Below are 21,166 nucleotides of genomic sequence, written 5' to 3'. Positions count from 1 at the left end.
AACATTGTTGAAGAAGAAGAAGGAGGTCACTAATCGAAGTTTCAAGAAGCAGTGATTCTAGCAAGAACAGTGCACTTTCTCAAAACAAATGTGATTGTAGCTCTTTGCACTGAGGTTAATTTCATCCTAAGAAAAAAGAACACTTAGGACATTAAGATTGTATTAGGCTAATGGCATTATTATGTCTGACTTTTTTTTCCCTAAGGATAAATTACTTTATGGCTACAATGGCCAGAAAGCCGGGTGCAAATATGTCTCTGCTTGTCTGGAATGAAAAAGTAGATTGCAATAAAATAGAAGTTATAGGACAGATGGGGAAATCTTTCTCTTTTGTATCAAAGAAAGTTAAAACAAGACTGATCTTGTTCACACTTTTTGCATTTTCTTACAGATTGTATTACCAGATGAATACTACCTAAATGTAAAAAAAGACCTTGTAACAAATACATGAAAAAAAAAAAAAAAGACATTCTGTGGTATAGAGAGTTCAGTTTTCTAAATTCCATTTACACACCCATTTATTTAATTCTAAATGTCACTGGGAAAAAACCTACTTATTTCTGTTGGTTAAATTATGCTAAGCTTCTTGTTAGATAGGTATTGCTAATCTAATTTCCAGAGGTGCTGACACAACAAGACCATTTGTGCAATTTCTATAATTTATTATTAATATCAGCCATAAACCAACAGCACTTGTAATAAAATTAAAAGCCTTTGTTAATTTTTTTTTTATTTCCTTGATTTACTGTATTTATCCAAAGAGAATACAGAATTTCTGTCTATGGAGTTTTCCAGTGCTGTTCCAGACAGAAATTCCAATCTGGTTTGGTATAACAGATCACAGAACTTGAATTAATTCTGAGCTGAGCTAAGACCTATCCTTTATAATAACATCCAATCCTTACTGATTGTTTTACTGAAAATTTTGGTAAGCTGTTCCTAATGGCCTCACTGTTAAAAATGTGTTCAATTTTGAGGTTTGCTTTTTGTCACTTTAGCTTCCAGCCTTCAGACTTTGTTACACCTTTCTCTCCTATGCTGAAGAGCTGATTATCAACGTGTTAGATGTTATACTTAGAGCAGTCACACTTTATCTCCTATTTTGGTATTTATTTTCTATTTTGAGATCAATACCCTGTTTTCCTCATAATTCATGAGCCCAAGCATCTTTGTGTCATCTATAGAATTTAACAGTGATTTTTGTTGTCTTTCCTACTAGGCAAAAAAATGATTAAAAATCCAATTCCATCATGAACTCACATTTGTATGATTGCTTCCTATTTAGCAGTCTCTTGAGATTAGTTTTTAATCCATTTGGTATGCACCATACCTGTGTCATAAGAGAGTTTCTTAATCTAAGATCCACTTGAAATTAATCAAGATCCTTGCAGAAGCATGTTACATCACTTTAACCTTATGATATGGTGTTAAAATATAAAAAAGGATACATATTTGATTTCTCAAGCCCTATGTACAGTAAAGCAATTCTGACATTTGTATCATTATCCCTATGTTCATTCTCAGTCACTCAAGCCCACACCAGCAATTCTATTATTTTTTTCTGTAATTTACATCAATTATGACATTACCATTTCATATTATTTATGTAATGTTCACTTTTTTCTAGTGGGTGTGTTCACAAAGCCCACACTTAGCAAATAGATCAGGATAACAGCAGCCAACAAGACAGGAGTGTAAGGATACGGTTGAGTGATGTCCAGACTGCTTGAAATGGCATTTGCCCCAAACTGATATAGGTAAAGAGGAAAACAACCACTGACTGGATTAAACCATAACTGGAGAATTACCAGGAGGATTTTGAAAACAAAGCAAACAAACAGAACAAACAGTCAGCTAAACAGAAGTGCAAGTGAAACACAGATTTGTACTTGGAGGAGGAAAGGAGATCAGAGCAGCAGCAGGGTTGGTGTGACCCTGCCAGATGCAGCCCCATGGCCCATGGGCTCTGCCTAGGCCTGGCAGCACAGTACCCTAATGAGCACCCCCAGCTGACGCCTCCAGCTTGGCCACAGCCAGCACCGGGGTACCCTGGGGCTCATGATCACCTCCAAAGGGCTGCCACCTACTCCTGGGGGATGGGGTGGAGGGAAGCTGAGGCATGCATCTGTCACAGCAGGGATGTGCTCTGTTGGGATTAGTTCTAGAGGAGGATTTATAAAATCTGGGATAAGTTCTTAAAACATTGTAAGTGCCTAGTATTCAGGTTGATCTCTTGGTATTGATATGGGTCACGAGATCCAATTAACTTTGTCTTGTTAATAAATCAATAAACCACTTCAATCTTGATTTGGTTTAAACTATGTGAACTGAACAATTTATGCCTGTGAAAAATGCTACTATTCTTAAACTCTGACTCCAGTTCAAGGCTTTCTGAAGATAACTCTCCAATTGTTAGCAGCTCAGGACCTCCCTGGAGAACATCATTGTTAATTTTTTAGAAATTCTGGGATGAAAATGAATTTTCAGATTTTAAATATAACTTATTCTATAGCTCTGTCATGAAATCTCGAATGGAAAGCATGCCATTACCATTCTGTGATCTGAATGTATCTGGAAATTTCCAAATAGAGGAGAAAACCCCTTAGTGATACATGTATATTGAAACTAAAACACCCCATATTTCTTCCCAGGTATACTTTGATACCCTTCTTTCAAATTCTTTGTTATTTTTACTTTAAATACTCATAAATCTAATCCAACTTCATTTTTCAACATACTCTGTTGTTTCAGTTACCTACAGGTTTCTCAGATTGTGAGTTTTTTATGGTGTATTTTTAAGCAGACATGATTCTTTCATTATTATTTCTCTTCTGGCAACAATTGAAACATTTTAATAATTCCTGATCATATTTATATTTCCCCATGTCATCTCTTTCTCCAAATTGAGCTTGCTCATGTCTACATGCAAGGTTCATAAAACTGGCCTTTATGAGCAGCAAGTATGCTAAATAAGAGCAGCTTGTGACCATTTGTACCGTAGCAACCAGCACATTTTTGTTCCATAACTTCTCTATCAATACTGATTTTTTCTGCATCAGATTCTGGAATTAGGAAATTGTATTTTGTAATACATAGGCATTTGGCTTGAGTTGAAATTAAGCACAGCAGGTCTCAGTGAAGTATCTATTTTCTGTCTTTTAAAACAGATTTGGTATCCTTCTCTCTTTCCCATTACTTTATCTACTTTATTTAAAAAATAAGAAAAAAAATGTTCAAGTTAAATGTCTAGATTCTTGAAGGACACTAAGACATTCTATTCTTACCAAGATGTCAAGAACATAATGGCACATAGAGTGAAGGAAACTTTATTGAAGTGAATAAACTGGAATACTACAGAACTTGCTGTATCTTTTTCCCTTGCTGTTCTCATTCTAGATATATTAGGATGTGTGCCAAGCAATCATTAGTAAGCACTTTCCATGTCTTTGTATTTCAGAAAATGCTGACTCTATGAAAGGTTAGGTGACTAGCCTTCATTTTTGTAGACATAAAGAAATCATATGCCAAAATGAGTACAATATATGGTGGCTATAATTTCTTTGGGATTTTCATTGTCTCAGCTCATGAATTTTATACCTTCTTATAAATTCTAAGAACAATTTGACATTTTCTGCTAGTATCACAGAGCCAGAGGATCCCTGTGAATACTAATGAACTTTTAGTGGAATAAATACATTGTGTACAGTGGCGATGAAGTTCACTGTCAAAGTATCTCACTATAGATATACAGCATGCCATTAAAATTTAAAACAGAAGGCTTAGAAGACTAAGGCTTGGTAATTTGATATAATCACTAAAAGTAAATAATTATACATATTAAATTCCCTGTGAATTACTCTCCCTGGACTGCCTTTTCACAGAATTTACGGACCACATGGACCAGGACTTTACCCTTGCAGGAGCTAGAGCTCCTGCCTTGCTCCTGAGGCTGGGGTTAAATCCGTTAGTACCTGTAGTACCAAGACAGACCCTAAACTCATCTCCCTTTCAAGCATTGCTTCACAGGATAGAATCATAGAATAGTTAGGGTTGGAAAGGACCTTAAGATCATCATCCAATTCCTAATTTTTCTGCCTTTTCTTCCTTGTCTGTTGGTGGGTTTAAATACATTGAAACCAAAATTTTAGACCAGGAAACAAATAAAGCAGCAGTAAGTGCCAATTAACAGCAAATAAAGACCTCTAAAATCAGGCTGTAAAAATTCAAAACTGCTTTTCCAGCTGCAGTGCTAGTGTGAGTGCTGATTTTCTCTTGCTTTAATCTGATTCTTTGCATTTAATTTTCTCTAATAATTTTGAACAAAACCTGACCAAAAAAACCCTGAACCCTCAGAAAGCAAAAGTACCAGAAGAGCAATCACCCTCATTAAAAATCATACAGTCATAGAATAGTTAGGGTTGGAAAGGAACTTAAGATCATCAAGTTCCAACTCAGACTAAATCATGTCAACCAAGACACCGTCCAACCTGTTCTTGAACACTGCCAGGGATGGAGCATTTACAACTTCCCTGGGCAACCCATTCCAGTGCCTCACCACCCTAACAGTAAAGAACGTCTTCATTATATCTTATCTAAACTTCCCTTGTTTAAGTTTTAACCCGTTACCCCTTGTCCTATCACTACAGTTCCTAATGAAGAGTCCATCCCCAGCATCCTTATAGGCCCCCTTCTGATACTGGAAGGCTGCTATGAGGTCTCCACACAGCCTTCTCCAGGCTGAATATCTCTAACTTTCTCAGCCTCTCTTCATAGGGGAGGTTCTCCAGCCCTTGATCATTCTCATGGCCCTCCTCTGGACTTGCTCCAACAGCTCCATGTCCTTTTTATGTTGAGGACACCAGAACTGTACACAATACTCCAAGTGAGGTCTCACAAGAGCAAAGCAGAGGGGCAGGATCACCTCCAAAAAATACTCCAAACTAAACAAAAATAACTTGATACACTCTATACATCAATAATTTGACTAAGAAATAGATCTGGTTTTATTTACACTGATCAAATTTCATTCCTTTAAGTCAAGACATAACTAGGTGCTTTCAAACTTTGACAGAACTGCTAAAACTGCAGCAAGGTCATTGAGGACCAAATGAATTTCAAAGTTGGACAAAGGCAAATAGTAATTTTCACACTAGATGTATCAGCTATGGCTGACTCCTTATCATCCTAGAATGATAATTTGTTCATCACATGCACTAAAGTATAGTAGGTAGTATAGTTAGTAATATATATATTAATATATATTAATATAATTAATATACTAATTTATTAAATTAATATACAAATATAAGTAGTAATACTCAAAATTCTTCTGGGGGAGGGAGGAGCAGTAGTATAGAATCTGAGCACATCATCTCCTTTTTTATTTGCTGTGAATTTCACTTTGCCAGTAAGAAGTGCAAAAAAATAATTGAGCTATTAAAAAAGCGTTTTTTTTTTTCCACGAATTTACACGATTTACATAGTTTTGCTGATGAAACTGTCTATCATTGAATGAACGGTGGGATTAAGTGTGAAACCTGAGAAAGACCTTCAATGAGAATGAAATAGATTTCCTCCAGTTTTCCTTATATGTGAAATAAAAGTATTCTTAAGACATAAAATCAAATCTAAGATAGAAAATATGCCTTCACTAGCATTTCTTATCTCAGCTAAGCTAAACAGAATATCTGAGTTTTAGCTTACCTTGCTATCAAGAAAGGAAAAACGGGGGAAAGTGAACCTAAAAGTTCATTATGTTAAAAAGCTGCCTCCATGATCTGAGACTCTGATCAGGTGAAGGAATTTTGCCTGCTAAATCAGTATTCTGGTAGAAGGAATATTTGCTATACTTTCTCCTTCAAACAGTTGAGCGATGTCTTGGGAGGGAAAACAATTTTGTGGGTTTAACAGTCATAATCCAAAAGACAAATAACAGGGCTGGGATATGCCTGGATTCCGTAGTACACTAAAACAGCATTACTATGTCCTGTCACCCATTCAGTGCTGAATACCTGGCAAAAAAAGCCCCATACTTCCAATTGCAGATTAGAAAGATAAATATTGGCAAGTCAGGTTTAGATGAAAAATCATCTGACCAGTCCCCTTTCTATATACCCTGGAGCCAACATGAATTGCTTAGCATGCTTTTTTTGAAACAAGGTCAGCAGTTGAAATATTTTAACAAAAGAATGACAAAACATGGGGATATGGCAGGCACACATATAAAATCAAGTGACATGATATTAGCAGCACTGACTTCATCAGTATGTGATGAAATATTAGAATCATGGACATGTTCAGGGCGATGGGGAGGGACACCTCACACTAAACCATGTCGTCCAAGACTTCATCCAACCTGACCTTGAACACCCACAGGGATGGAGCATTCACAACCCCTCAGGGCAACCCATTCCACTTCCTTATACCCAGTCTAAACTTTCCCTGTTTAAGTTTTAACCCATTACCCCTTGTCCTGTCACTGTAGTCCCTAATCAACAGTCAAACCTCAGCATCCCTATAGGTCCCCCTTCAGATACTGGAAGGCTGCTATGAGGTCTCCACGCAGCCTTCTCTTATTCAGGCTGAACAGCCCCATCTTTCTCAGCCTATCTTCATATGGGAGGTGCTCCAGTCCCCTGATCATTGTCGTGGGCCTCCTCTGGACTTGTTTCAACAGTTCCATGTCCTTCTTATGTTGAGGACACCAGAACTGCACACAATACTCCAAGTGAGGTCTCACAAGAGCAGAATAAAGGGGCAGGATCACTTCCTTCGACCTGCTGGTCACACTCATTTTGATGCAGCCCAGGATACGGTTGGTTTTCTGGGCTGCAAGGGCACATTGAAGCCGGCTTATGCTCATTTTCTCATCGACCAGCACCCCCAAGTACTTCTCCACAGGGCTGCTCTGAATCATTTCTTCGCCCAGCCTGTAGCTGTGTCTGGGATTGCTCCAACACAGGTGTAGAACCTTGCACTTGGCGTGGTCAAACTTCATGAGGTTGGCATCAGCCCACCTCACAAGTGTGTCAAGGTCCCACTGGATGGCATTCCTTCCCTCCAGCGTTATCAACCGAACCACACAGCTTGGTGTCATTGGCAAACTTGCTGAGGGGGCACTCCGTCCCATTGTCCATGTTGCTGACAAAGACGTTGAACAAGACCGGTCCCAACACTGACCCCTGAGGGACACCACTCGTTACTGGTCTCCAGCTGGACATTGAGCCATTGACCACAACTTTTTGTGTGCAGCTATCCAGTCAGTTCTTTATCCACCAAGTGGTCCATCAATCAAATTGATGTCTCTCCAATTTAGAGACCAGGGTGTCGTGTGGGAGAGTGTCGCACATTTTGCACAAGTCCAGGTAGATGACATCAAGTGCTCTACCCCTGTCCATCAGTTCCGTAGCCCCATCATAGAAGGCCACCATATTGGTCAGGCAGGATTTCCCCTTAGTGAAGCCATGCTGGCTGTCACCAAGCACCTTGTTGTTTTTCATGTGCCTTAGCATGCCTTCCAGGAGAATCTCCTGTAAGTTTTTGCCAGGCACGGAGGTGAGACTGACTGGTCTGTAATTCCCCGGGTCACCCATTTTCCCCTTCTTGAAAATGGGGGTTATATTTCCCTTTTTCCAGTCATAGGGAATTTTACCTGACCGCCATGATTTTTCAAATATGATGGACAATGGCTTAGCAACTTCCTTCGCCAGCTCCTTCAGGAGGATAGTGAAATTATCAAGAAGAAAATATCAGACTCAGTCCAGATGAGGTCCTATTTGAAGTGGAAGAAGCCAAATGTATGGAAAATAGAATCAAATTGAATTAAGCTAGATCAAGCAAAAGAGAGAAGCTATAGACAACACGAGACCTCCTAGAACAAAATAAAAAATGCAGAGCATCCTAGACATAATTCTTCTTTTTATACAGTACATCCCACATGAGACACTGAGACAAATGTTGTGAGAGAACCTATCATGACAGTGTTTTTATCACTGCATGTTATTATGACAGTTCAGAATGAAACATGGAATAGCTGTACAAATTTTAATGACACCAGCAGTCGATAATCAAAGCAAGTATACTTAAGAAAAGGTATAGGATTTTGTCTGCCACAAAGAAAAACAACTTTTGTAACTTCTTATAGAGTTGTAACAGGGATAAAAGAGAGTAACATTCAAATCAAGAAGGAACTAATGGATATCGTTGGCTAAAATAATAAAAATCTCATCAATATATGCATGGAGTAAAGGCTGAAGTACTGGCATTGTCTGAAGATTTTGCAAAGCACTTACAAAATTACAATAAATAAATCAGACCCATGACAGGTAAATATATGTTGCAGTTTTGAGGGATTTAAAGTGTTGCATGTTATGAAACACAAAGGTGAGATGATTAAAACTGGTAGCATTTTTCACAGATGAGACCCTGTGCTATATATAAAGATGTCAAGTGACAGAGAGGGACACAAAAAGATCCCACAATAACATCTTGTTCGTGATTTCAAAGATAAGCTGGCCATGCAGAAGACTAAGTGAATCCTAATATGCATCTGCATACAGCCTTGAAGTTTTTCTTACAATAAAACCTGCTGATAGCAAAAAACCAGATTATTACTTTTGCCATTATGATGTAGGAGAGGATATACTTAACATTTCCATGAGCTGACATCAGGCTGTTCAGAGTATAAAACCTTGTCCCATGCATGAATTCATCTCATAGCTAAACTGTTTTCTTGGTATGCACTTGATACTTTTCCGTATCTGTCAGAAAACTGGCTCTAAAATGTAGTTTTAGTTTTCATCCAATATCCTATATCAGGAGGCTCCTATGAGCAATGATATGTGGTTGTATCCAAGGTCCCCTACAGTTAGACTTGACACCAGTGTCTTCTGTTAGACAGGCTGCACTAGGACCATAAAAGCATGCATGGTCATCAAAAAGGTGGAGATAGATTTAGACAGAGTCCGTGTTTCTGCATCAAGGAATAGGCTGAAACAGAATTACACTGGTTCCCAAATAATAGGAACAGACTGAAAAAGAGTTGAAGAGCCTGTTCCAGTGGGTAATATTTATCAAACTTTGAACTAAGCTGTGGAAGGTTTATAGATAATTTTTCAGAAGTTCTGTAATATTCTGTTTGTATCTGAAGACTGGTTGAATTAGAACACTGACTAAGATGTGATTTAGCAGGAAAAACTTTAATGAATACAGCACAGGTCTATCCATAGTTTCATTCTAGATTTCGAGACATCGAATGCATTACTTTCATCATGACTACATATGCACAGTGCTTTCAGGTTTTGTTTGTTTGTTTGTTTTTTTGCTTTTGCAAGAAAAGCACTTGGTATTCTATTTTGTTCTTTATCATTATGTTTTGTTCAACAGAAAAAAAATATTGAATCAAAAAAATTTCTCAAAACCTGGCCTTGACATTGACAAAAGTAACTGATCTCATTTGGGGAAGCATTCAGAAAACAGTTCTTTGACATCATCAAATGTAAAGTCACCTCCAGAATACACCAACATCTGTGACATATCACAGGCTTTATAGGTTTTTGGATAGGTTTTTGGATAAATATTTTCTGCTGATTCAAGTATTTGCTTATTTAAACATTGTGTTTGTTTGTTTAAACTTACATAATAATGACAGTTCCTGTTGTGGTTTATGTAGCATTTTGCAAGCGTATTTTTGCTTTTGCATAATCGCTATTCCGGAAAAAGTGTATTATTTTACCAGAAAAATACAATATTTTTGAGGTACAACAATTAAATGCTGAAAACTGTATAATACATAGTTATTATGGCTTATAAAAAATTAAATATCTTGCTTCCTGAGTCTCACTTGGACAGACAATTACATGCATAATACTCAGTTACAGTACTCAGATTATTTACTCATGTTGCAATATTGAAAACTACAAAACATTAGAACGTGCATTTGTAAAAGTTACAAAGGTCAAAGAATTTTCTGTGAAGTATATTTTCCTTTCTGGGTCAGTAATGTGAACATGCAATATTCAATCTTTTAAAAGTATGAGACTTAAAATATATTTTGAATATATAATCAATTATTATATGTATATAATATTTGCTATTTTTAATTTCTCATTAAGATGCATGTTAAAATACCAAAACATTCCCATTTTTTCATTGCATCAGTACAAACTCTAGGGTTTCTTTAAAAGCCACTGTCCTTGCCTAGAATGTTTTGATGTACATTAAAACACAAGACTTTACATTCTTTCCAGAAACAAAAAAAAAAAACCCACACTTTTCGAGTTGCTCTTCTACTATACACTTTAAAACAAGCTAGCATTGCTTTCCTGTTATCCTGCACAGGAATATCCTGTCATTATGGTAGCTGAAGGTGGGTGGGCAAGAGTGACAAGATTGCTTCAGTACGTCGTGAGTTACATTAGTACTGTACTTGTGCACTATTGACTGAAGTCTGGTGGCAAAGTCAAAACTGAATAATCACTAATTCAGTTTTGAATCTCCTTCCTTAGTGTACCATGGTTTAAGACAGCTTAGTCACAAGAAAATTTGGATAAATATGTCATTTTTCAAGACAAACTGTATTTTTCACAAACGAGTTCACTAAAATAGTGTTAATTCTTTTAAATAAATACTGTTGTCTGGTTTTCAGATTGAGGTGAAAAACTGATTCACTCTGTATAATCCTAGATCAGAAAATACATAGGTAAGTCTGTCAGTGTTGCTAGACATTACAGATATATAATATAGAAGATTTGTTTTGAGTAGAGGCAAGGGAAAAAAAATTAAAACACAGCCCTACTGCCACACCAATTCCATTTACAACAAAGGTGTATGCTGAATATCTCTAAAGGCTCTCTTTATTACCTGCTTTCTCCTTGGATATTTTCTACTGGATAGCCATCATTTAGAAAGCCCCTGCAGGTCTTTGGTGCTTCTCAAAAGGATGTGCAATAGAGTATGATACCCAAAATAATTATCTGCAACCACCATCTTACTTTAGGCTACATGTCAATATGCACTCACTTGGTACTCTGAGACTCCATCTAATCTGGACCTGAAGGCAAAAATACATGAATAATACTTACAGCAACAAAACTGGTCTGAAGCTACAGTGGAACTAATTTGTTAGTTAAAAAGGGCATCAACAGAAGGACTAGTGTCTTTCGTGATATTGGTAATGTGATATTTTTCCATTTTTCTCAGTATCCAAAAATAAAATTCCATGGTATCTTAAAAGAAAGCAACAGAAGAGACCAAAAGTACCAGCCTTGCCACATTTAATTTGCTTTTTCAAGGTGCCTGTGAAGTGGCTTGGGTGCAAATCAAAACATATTCTGAGGTTAAAGGAATTATGCTGGTTTAAAAATGTGTGTGAAAGAGGAAAAAAAATAGGTCATATGATTATAAAATATAAGGTTATGAACTATAAATCAAGCAAACCAAAGGGACATTATGTAGTAGAAGTTGCTATGATAGCTGTACCAGGATTTTAGGTGGAAATCTTGGATGGAAAAATATATTTGCTAAATAAGTAAGGTAAACGATAATATAAAGTTATTGAACATTAAATGACTTTAACATGGTATTTGGCTCACAGAATTCATGTGTGCTGGAATGGGTAAAAAAGGTAAATAGAATTGTTGTGACACTTGTGAAGAATTACAAAGGCAGGAGAAAACATCAGTTTTCAACTTCTGTTTGAAGTGGTGATGGTCAATGGCAGCCTTTTCTGCAGTAACCACGAGATGGTGGAGTTTTGGATCCTGTGTGGGAGGAATAGAATAACTATCAAGGCCACAATTCTGGATTTCTGAAGGGCCAAATTTGGCCTCTTCAATCAATTGCTAAGGGAAGTCTCATGGGAAAGGATACTAGGTGGAAAGGGGCTCAATATAGTTGGTCAACATTCAAGGACCACTGCTTCCAAGCTCAGGATCAGAGCATCCCAGTGGGTAGGAAATCAAATAAGGGAGCCAGGAGATCAGCATGGTTAAACAAGGAACTGCTGGGCAAATTCATGTGGAAAAAGAGAATCTATGGATTATGGAAGGAGGGGCTGGTCACTTGGGAGGAATATAGGACAGTTGTTAGAGGATGTAGGGAGGCAATTAGGACAGCTAAGGCCTCCTTGGAACTTAATCTTGCAAGTCGGCTTAAGGAAAGGGCTTCTTCAAATACATAGCGGATAAAACTAACACAAGAGGCAATATAAGCCCACTGCAGAACGAGGTGGGTGCCCTGAAGACAGAGGACATAAAGAAGGCAGAGGTGCTGAATGCCTTCTTTGACTCTGTCTTTACTCCTGCAGACTCTCCCTGGGGTCCCCAGATTCCTATAGCCCCAGGAGGAGTCAGGATAAAGGAGGAGTTTGCTTTGGTAGATGAGGATTGGGTTAGGGATCAGTTAAGCAGTCTGGACATCTATAAATCGATGGGTCTGGATGGAATACACCCACAGGGGCTGAGGGAGCTGGCGGAGGTCACTCTCCATCATCTTTGGTAAGTCGTGGGAACAGGAGAGGTGCCTGAGGATTGGAGGATGGCAAATGTCACACCAGTCTATAAGAAGGGCAAGAAGGAGAACCTGGGTAATTATAGACCGGTCAGTCTTACCTCTGTCCCTGGAAAGGTGATGGAACAACTTATTCCTGACACCATCTCTAGACATATCAAGGATGAGGGGGTCATTAATAGCAGCCAACATGGTTTTACCAGGGGAAGTCATGTTTGACCAACCTTATAGCCTTCTATGATGAAGTAACTAGGGGGATGGATGGTGGTAGAGCTGTAGATGTGTTCTTGCTTGATTTCAGTAAGGCATTTGATACCGTCTCCCACAGCATCCTCATGGTTGAAAGAAAGGAGGCAGAGAATTGTAGTCAATGGTGCAGAATCTAGCTGGAGGTCCGTGACTAGTGGAGTCCCTCAGGGGTCAGTGCTGGGACCAGTGTTGCTTAATATTTTCATCAATGACCTCGAGGAAACTGAGAGTACCCTCAGCAAGTTCGCTGATGTCACTAAACTGGGAGGAATGGCTGACACACCAGAAGGTTATGTTGCCATTCAGCAAGACCTGGATAGGCTGGAGAGTTGGGTGGGGAGAAACTTGGTGAAATACAACAAGGGCAAGTGTAGAGTCTTGCATCTGGGGAAGAACAACCCCATGTACCAGTACAGGTTGGGGGCTGACCTGCTGGAAAGTAGTGAAGGCGAAAGGGACCTTGGGGTCCTGGTGGATAGGAGGATGACCATGAGCCAGCAATGTGTCCTTGTGGCCAAGAAGGCAAATGGCATCCTGGGGTGCATTAGAAAGGGTGTGGTTAGTAGGTCAAGAGAGTTTCTCCTCCCCCTCTACTCTGCCTTGATGAGGCCGCATCTGGAATATTGCATCTAGTTCTGGGCCCCTCAGTTCAAGAAGGACAGGGAATTGCTTGAAAGAGTCCAGGGCAGAGCCACAAAGATGATTAAGGGAGTGGAACATCTCTCTTATGAGGAGAGGCTGAGGGAGCTGGGTCTCTTTAGCTTGGAGGAGACTGAGGGGTGACCTCACCAATGTTTACAGATATGTAAAGGGTGAGTGTCAGGATGGTGGAGCTAGGTTTTTTTCAGTGATGTCCAGTGATAGGACAAGGGGCAATGGGTGTAAACTGGAGCATAGGAGGTTCCATGTGAACATCAGGAAAAACTTCTTTACTGTGAGAGTGACAGAGCACTGGAACAGGTTGCCCAGGGGGGTTGTGGAGTCTCCTACATTGGAGATATTCAAGTTCCACCTGAACAAGTTCCTGTGTGATGTACTCCAGGTTACCCTGCTCTTGCAGGGGGGTTGGACTAGATGATCTTTTGAGGTCCCTTCCAACCCTTGGGATTCTGTGATTCTGTGATCAGTTGAAGTACGGTATTGTCCATCACATACCTAAAGGTTTCATTCTTGCTGAAGCTTGCTCCTCAGCCTGCTGCTGCAATGAGGGACTTGCACAATTTGCTTTGAAGTAATATGGTTTCTAGTCCTCTCACCACAGAGGGGTGAAGTCATCCTTCATAAAGCTTGTAGGCAGACTTGATATTTCCTTAGAATGATTCCTATTCACCCTGGTTCTTCCCTATGTGGCAAAGAGGCAAATATGGGCAAATGTTCCCTGATTTGCAGATGTGTTAGAAAGGATGAAAAGCTTTTGAAGTGAAACAGAAGTGTTCCACAGCTTGGGAACATAACTTGCAGCTTTGTCTTAGGCCAACTTGAACATTTTCTTGGCTTTGGCATGAAGCAATTCACAAAACAATCATTGTGAAGGAGACTCCTGTGCCCAGTACTGATCTGTTCTTGCCCTTTTGTCAGGAATTCTTCATACTATTCCCATAAAGAGATAATAATACTTCAGGAAACTACACTGAAGTTTACAACAATACCAGTAAAATTTTTATGCATATTTTTGTTGTGTTTCTTAATGATCTCTTCCTCACAGCTTTTCAGAGCATGTTGCATTTTATGGAACAGAAAACTTGGAAATAATCGCACAGCTCATGAAATCCACTTCCCTGTACTTATAATATCCACAGCATAGCCTTTACACATCATTGGTCACCAAACCTATTGGTAGGAGGTTGAGAGTTGTCTGAGGACATTAAAACAGGATCTTCAGTGAATTGTGCAACAACTATATAGCTATAGAAATTTACATGTTCAATTTTTAATTTCAGTTACATACATGTGAACAGTTTCTGACACATTGGTAAAGCTGAGGAAGAGGATATCATAATTTTGAATGGCAGAACTCCATAGAAGATAGGAGCCAGCATAAACGATCAGTTTACCAAAACCACAAAAAAACTAATGTAGATTAATAATGCAGTCTTAAATGATTTCTTATTTTGTGAGGTACTGAGTACTAGAGTTAATGGTAGTATCAGACCTCCTATGGGACAATCTTTTTCAAACATTCCTTTGTTCAAGCAGCTTTCCATAACTGAATACCACTCAGCTCAAATTATATCATTAATATATTCTAATTCAATTTAAAAGAAAATTCAGCTATGTTAACCAAGTTTATTTGCACATGTGTAGAAGACTTTTCTTGTCCACTTTCAGTACCTTGACTGTTTATATAAATCATGTGTTCTGTTTATTTCAGAATACAAGGCTCTCAGGGCAGAAAACATAGCCATTTTTCATTGAGTAGTTTCACAGTAATGAGTCTACCCATTACTTCTTTCCATTCAAATGCACAATTTTTGCATAAGTTATTCTCCTGGGTTGTAATGTTCAAGCAAATTTTATCTATCAGCTCATTATCTTGAGGCAACTGTTAATGTCTACTGCTAATAAAAAGAATTCATAGAAAGCTTATCCAATGAGAAGTACCACTTTTACAAAATTGTTTTCTTTATATTTATCAGACAATACTGATAACAGCTGTATTTCACATGCACAAAGAGTAAATGAGGTTTGGAACAGCTAAAACCAAATTTCACCTTTCTTATTCTTTATATTCCCTGATACATCAACAACTGAGCCATGAAATATTCCATCAAAAGACTATGCGGAATAATCAATGTATTTTAAGATTACACAGTTAAAACTTAGTAATGAATGAGCTTCCTGTTATTATTTAAAAAATAAATAAACAAACAAACAATTCAAGTATTTGTTGGTCCCTTAATTTCTTTTACAACAATTTCACTTACTGTTTCTATAGAGCACAAACATACTCTGAATAGAGCAAGGGCATCTCCATGTGCAAAGCACTTGGCATATTATAGACACCGCAAGAAATATTAAAAGAAACTAGCAAGAGTAGTCATAGTAATAACAGATCTATTGCCTTAGGAAAACACAGTTTAAAAAATCTGGTCAGAGCAGTGTGCAAGAAGCTGTAAATAATGCACTGATGGCATTACATGGCCTATTGCCCAGAGACCATTGCTCCAGGAAATATCTTCTAATAATGCCATCCCACAGACTGACTTTGCTGCCTTGTCTTTATCACTTGAGTTCTTTTATTTCACTTATATATATAACTTTTCCTAAAAAAGTTGTAATCTCCCCTAAAATGTAATTGAAATTCTTTAATCTGTTTTTCCTCTCAACCCAAAATACAGGGGTTATAAAACTTAAAATTACTGTTGAACAACTGTGACAGAGCAACCCATCTAACACAAATACTTCAACTTCTGCAAATAAACAGAAAAATAGATTTCCACAGCCTGAAAAATTGAAAATGAATAAGCCATATCCATTCTTTATGACTTGTTACAGCCAAAGTACTAGCTACCCTTCACCTTTTCCTGACACAGCCATTACATACACGGGTTTGGATCTCAGCAGTATAGTTCAGAGGTCTAGTGAAAGATCTCTTGCTCCTACCAAACATCTTGCTGTACTGTCCATCATTATGACAGATAGGGTTAGTACTGTACTCCAGATGATTTTATCATTGCCAGCCTCCATATAAAATTGCAAATAGGTTTCAGGGGTGACACCTGCAATAAGTAACAACCATACCTTATACAAGCATTCATCACAAAGCCCTAGGAAAAAAAGTTACAATTTTTATTCTTTTTTTTTTTTTAATTTGAAGTTCAGATGAACAGTGTCTGCAACATTATTTGGGAATAAGTTCAACCTAAGTTAATAATAATAAAATTCTTTAGATGTATAGCAGCGTTACAATTTTATTGGTACAATTTCAAGGACAAACAAAACTCATTCTTTTGCTTCTGCATAGCATCTGACACACCACTGGGATGGATATTATTTTAGATTCATTAAATGCAAGATAACAACATCTATTAGACAAGTTTGTTATATTACAGTAGATTAACTTATTAGAGTCTAAGAGAAAATGCTTATATTTTCTTCACATGAGTAATCATGTTCACTGCAATGGGATTACACAGAGAAGTATAAAGCAGTCAGAAGTGATCTATTTAATAAATCGGAAGTTTCTAGCACTAAACATTTTGAAATATCTGTGTAACTTCTAATACTTTGAAAATTGTGCCAGATCCAAGACCCTGGAAATATGCTTAGATTGAACAATGGCAAAACAAACTTACTAGTCCCAAAGGCACCAGCAGCAGACCTTTTTTCAAATAGAAAGGAAAGAAAAAGCAATATTTCAACAATATGGATAAACTCTTACCTAGTGGCTGCCCTGCGATGATCCTGGCATTTTCTCCTGCCACTGCAGCCCTTGCATGCCTCTCGCTCATGTACTGTACGAACGCATAACCTTTGTGCACTGAGCAACCAACTATTTTTCCATACTTTGCAAAGATCGCTTCAATGTCACCTTTTTTGACAATGGCTGTGTTCAGATTGCCGATGAAGACTCTGGAGTTGATGGACTTTGGGTCATTCTTATTGGTGACATTGCTGGTCTGTGTTTTGCCGGTCATGGCTAGATCACTTGACTTTAACCCTTAAATAAAGAACAAAGAGAATTATGTTTCAAAGCATACAGCCAACCCTGACTTTAGATGATTTTTCCAGCAATAATTCACTTTTCATTTTTCAGTTAGGGTGTATCTAGAAACAGAAGATTTATAATTTCTAAAAATTACTATCAATAAAAAACAAGGTAGCGCATTTTAAAATACTGTTCATAAGTCAAAGTCAAACTACTTATTTTTATAAATGTAAAATATACCAATAGGTCTCTTAATACAACGCTGCAATAGTGGAGCTTTACTGTAATCATATATGTGGATTTCTGCTTAGAAATTCTGTATTGACTTTTTAAATATCTAGACATCTAGAAACTGCAAAGCAAGAGAATGAATCATTATCTTATGTCAAATAAATGAACATTCAAGGCCATGTAGAGAACAAATTCTAAAAATGAAAGACAACCCTCTTTTGTTTGGTGTCAGCCAGAGCACATTTCTCACCAGCTAAATATAACTGACCATTGTGAAAAATGCAGGGCAGGTAACATACAGTTCTTTACTGGAATCAATATGTTTCTATCAGAACAGTTTTCCCTATTAATTCAGTGCAAGAAAGAAAGGAGAGAAGACAGTGCCTTATGTTCCTAGAATTAAAAAGTATGAAAACAAGCTTCCTTAATTATAGGAACACAAATCTGCTTGCTGCTTTCCTTTGATGTCACAAATCTAAATGCATCCTGGCATATCTCAAATAGAAATACCCCTATTATTTCTGGGAAAGATTTGGCAAATGAAAGAAACAAAATAAACCATTTTTGTGTTCATCTAGACTCACACTTCTGAAATGAACATAATTTTCTTAAAGCATTTGCAAATTCCACCTGCCAGCAGGTCCCTCCATATATGAGATGGAAGAAGTTGTCATATGTTGCTGCTACTTTCTCTTTAGCTGCATGAGACAACAGAAATATAAAAAAAAATATGAATACCTCTAAATAGTGAAAACTTATTTTGTAAGGAGGTCATTTAGATAGCAGTCAAAAATAGGCCATGTCTTTCAGGTAAGAATAATGTTATTTTTTAACCTATTCATACTTTTGATTACATCACAGTAACAGCTCAGGCAAGAATCCAGTTAAATACTGCTCACAGTTAAATCTCAGTTAATTTCTCAGGATGAAAAGGAATAATGACCTCTATTCTGGATACCTAAAGCTTGACACTAACTACCAGAATTTTCATATTTAAAATCAATTGTTACAATATAGTAAGCTAGACTGACAAAAAAAAAAGAAGCCATTGTTACTTAACTCTGCACAGTTCTGGAACAAAATGGCCACAGCCATAACCATCAGCACTTTGACCATCTCTCTCACACAGGATCCAAACCCTACCTTTCAGTTAAGAATGCACAATGGAGATGTGTGAGCAGTCCTCCTGAGTCCTAGCAAACAGTCTGCTTTATTAAACAAACTACATGCAGTGAAGCTACCAGTCAAATAGCTTTCACTTGCTTAATAACTTAATATGAAAGTTTATTTCATACCACAACATTCAGACAAAACACTGTAGAAAACAAGAAAGAGCACATTTTTGCATAAGTTTATAAATTGTAAATACATTCTGGAAACACAAGATACTGGATACATTACAGATTTCATAATGGAAAAACAGGAAATCTGCCTTTACCAAAAAGCCTCTGAGCTTTAGCATATAACAGACACAATACTGAATATTTCTAGATTGCTGTGCAGATTGTGCGTATTGAAGTCATGTCTATGTGCAGTTTAGATGAATACTATGAGAAGTCATATAAGATGATTGGTACCATAATAATTTAAAGAGAAAACACCTACAAAACATAAACATTATGCACATTGAGCTCCATGTTGGTATAAAGTAGACTGCTGATACTATCTGAGAATTATCAGGTTTAAATACATCAACATAAGAAGGATGTGGACCTGCTTGAGCAAGTCCAGAGGAGACCACAAAGATGATCAGAGGGCTGGAGCACCTCTCCTATGAAGACAGACTGAAAGAGTTGGGCTTGTTCAGCCTGGGGAGAAGGCGGCATCAGGAAGACCTTATAGCAGCCTTCCAGTACCTAAAGGGGGACTACAGGAGTGCTGGAGAGGAATTTTTTATAAGAAGTAGTGATCGGAGAAGGGATAATGGCTTTAAACTACTACTGCCCTGGTGAGACCGCATCTGGGATATTGTGTCCAGTTCCGGGCCCCTCAGTTCAAGAAGGACAGGGACCTGCTGGAGAGAGTCCAGTGCAGGGCAACTGGGATGATTAAGGGAGTGGAGCATCTCCCTTATGAGGAAAGACTGAGGGAGCTGGATCTCTATAGTTTGGAGGAGATTGAGGGGTGGCCTTATTAATGCATATAAATATATAAAGGGGGAGTGTCATGAGGATGGAGCCAGGCTCTACTCAGTGGCAAACAATGATAGGACAAGGGGCAATGGGTACAAACTGGAACACAAGAGGTTCCACTTAAACTTGAGAAGAAACTTCTTCTCAGTGAGGGTGACAGAACACTGGAACAGGCTGCCTAGGGAGGTTGTGGAGTCTCCTTCTCTGGAGACATTCAAAACCCGCCTGGACACATTTCTGTGTAACCTTATCTAGGTGTTCCTGCTCCAGCAGGGGGATTGGACTAGATGATCTTTTGAGGTCCCTTCCAATCTTTAGCATACTGTGATACTGTGATATTATGAAAAAAATCTATACTGTGAGTCTTGTGAGGCCCTGGAAGAAGTTACTCAGGGAAGTTGCTGCTGCCCTATTCCTGGAAGTGTTCAAGGCCAGACTGGATGGGAATTTGAGTAACCTGGTCTAGTAGAAGGTGTCCCTGCTTATGGCAGGGGTGTTGGAATGAAATTATCTTTATGGACCCTTTCAACCCTAACCATTCTCCAATTCTATAATCTTACATATACCTATATTTATACAGGAGTTAAAGTGGCAATAGCATCACCATGTTAGCTTAAATAGCCTAATGACCCAAACTGAAAAGTTAACATAGCAGAGGAGCTAGGAATAAACATAAAAGTTAATGCAGTCAAATAACTGGAGAACAGGGAATCACTGGCTTTTCCTGTGCTGCCAAGATCCGCAGTGCGCAATTACCATTTCTGTTAGGAAAGCTTAACATTGACAGTACTGTGTTCACCTTTGTGAAGATCCAGCAAAAAAGCTGTATCTGTCCTTAAATAATTCTTAGCATCTTTTTAATGTTGTCTGTGTATGTTTATCAGCTGTGTAGCTCAAATGATTTTATAAACTCACAGGGGTAGTGTCTCACAAGTAAGAACACTGGTCTAGAAAGCAGTAGACTTGGCTGGTACTTTATCTTCCACTAGCCTTCTGTATGACTCTCAGAAAGATACTTTTTTGTGCCTGTTTCCAGTTTTTAGACTTCAGACTTGCTTTTTTTGACTAAAATCTGTCTAATATATTTTTATATACCTCCTAACACAATGATGTGATCTCAGTTGGTATGTTTGAGCACAACCAGCACACTAATATTAGGAACAAGGGGACAAAATCTACAAAAAATCTGCCAGACAAAACTTGCATGAAAATTACATACAACAAAACTCTTCAATTATTACCACCACAACTGTTTTCCAAACACCAGAGTAATACATTCTGTATTTCCTCTATTGTTTAGCCATTTAACAAGGGAATTAGTGAACTGTTCCTTTTTCTATTTCACAAAACTCTTATTTTTGCCCAGTTTTGCTATGCGCTTGTTTAAATAGACTTTGAA

General features: G+C 37.9%; 1 protein-coding gene across 6 annotated transcripts in view; it reads right to left on the bottom strand.

The window, feature by feature from the left end:
- RALYL (RALY RNA binding protein like) overlaps positions 1 to 21,166 on the bottom strand; it is a 409,831-nt gene that overhangs the window by 194,549 nt on the left and 194,116 nt on the right. For all 6 annotated transcript variants that reach the window (XM_061343014.1, XM_061343015.1, XM_061343013.1 and 3 more), the window contains one exon: positions 17,138 to 17,416. In XM_061343014.1, coding sequence (XP_061198998.1) covers positions 17,138 to 17,393 — 256 coding nt within the window. In that variant the 5' untranslated portion in view covers positions 17,394 to 17,416. The remainder of the gene's footprint in view (positions 1 to 17,137; positions 17,417 to 21,166) is intronic.

The sequence above is a fragment of the Neopsephotus bourkii genome, unplaced genomic scaffold (assembly GCF_033783945.1).
Source record: "Neopsephotus bourkii isolate Nb327-2 ecotype Australia unplaced genomic scaffold, CSIRO-AGI_Nbou_v1 NB_1820, whole genome shotgun sequence".
Classification (NCBI taxonomy): domain Eukaryota; kingdom Metazoa; phylum Chordata; class Aves; order Psittaciformes; family Psittacidae; genus Neopsephotus; species Neopsephotus bourkii.
This window is presented reverse-complemented; position numbering and strand designations above follow the sequence as displayed.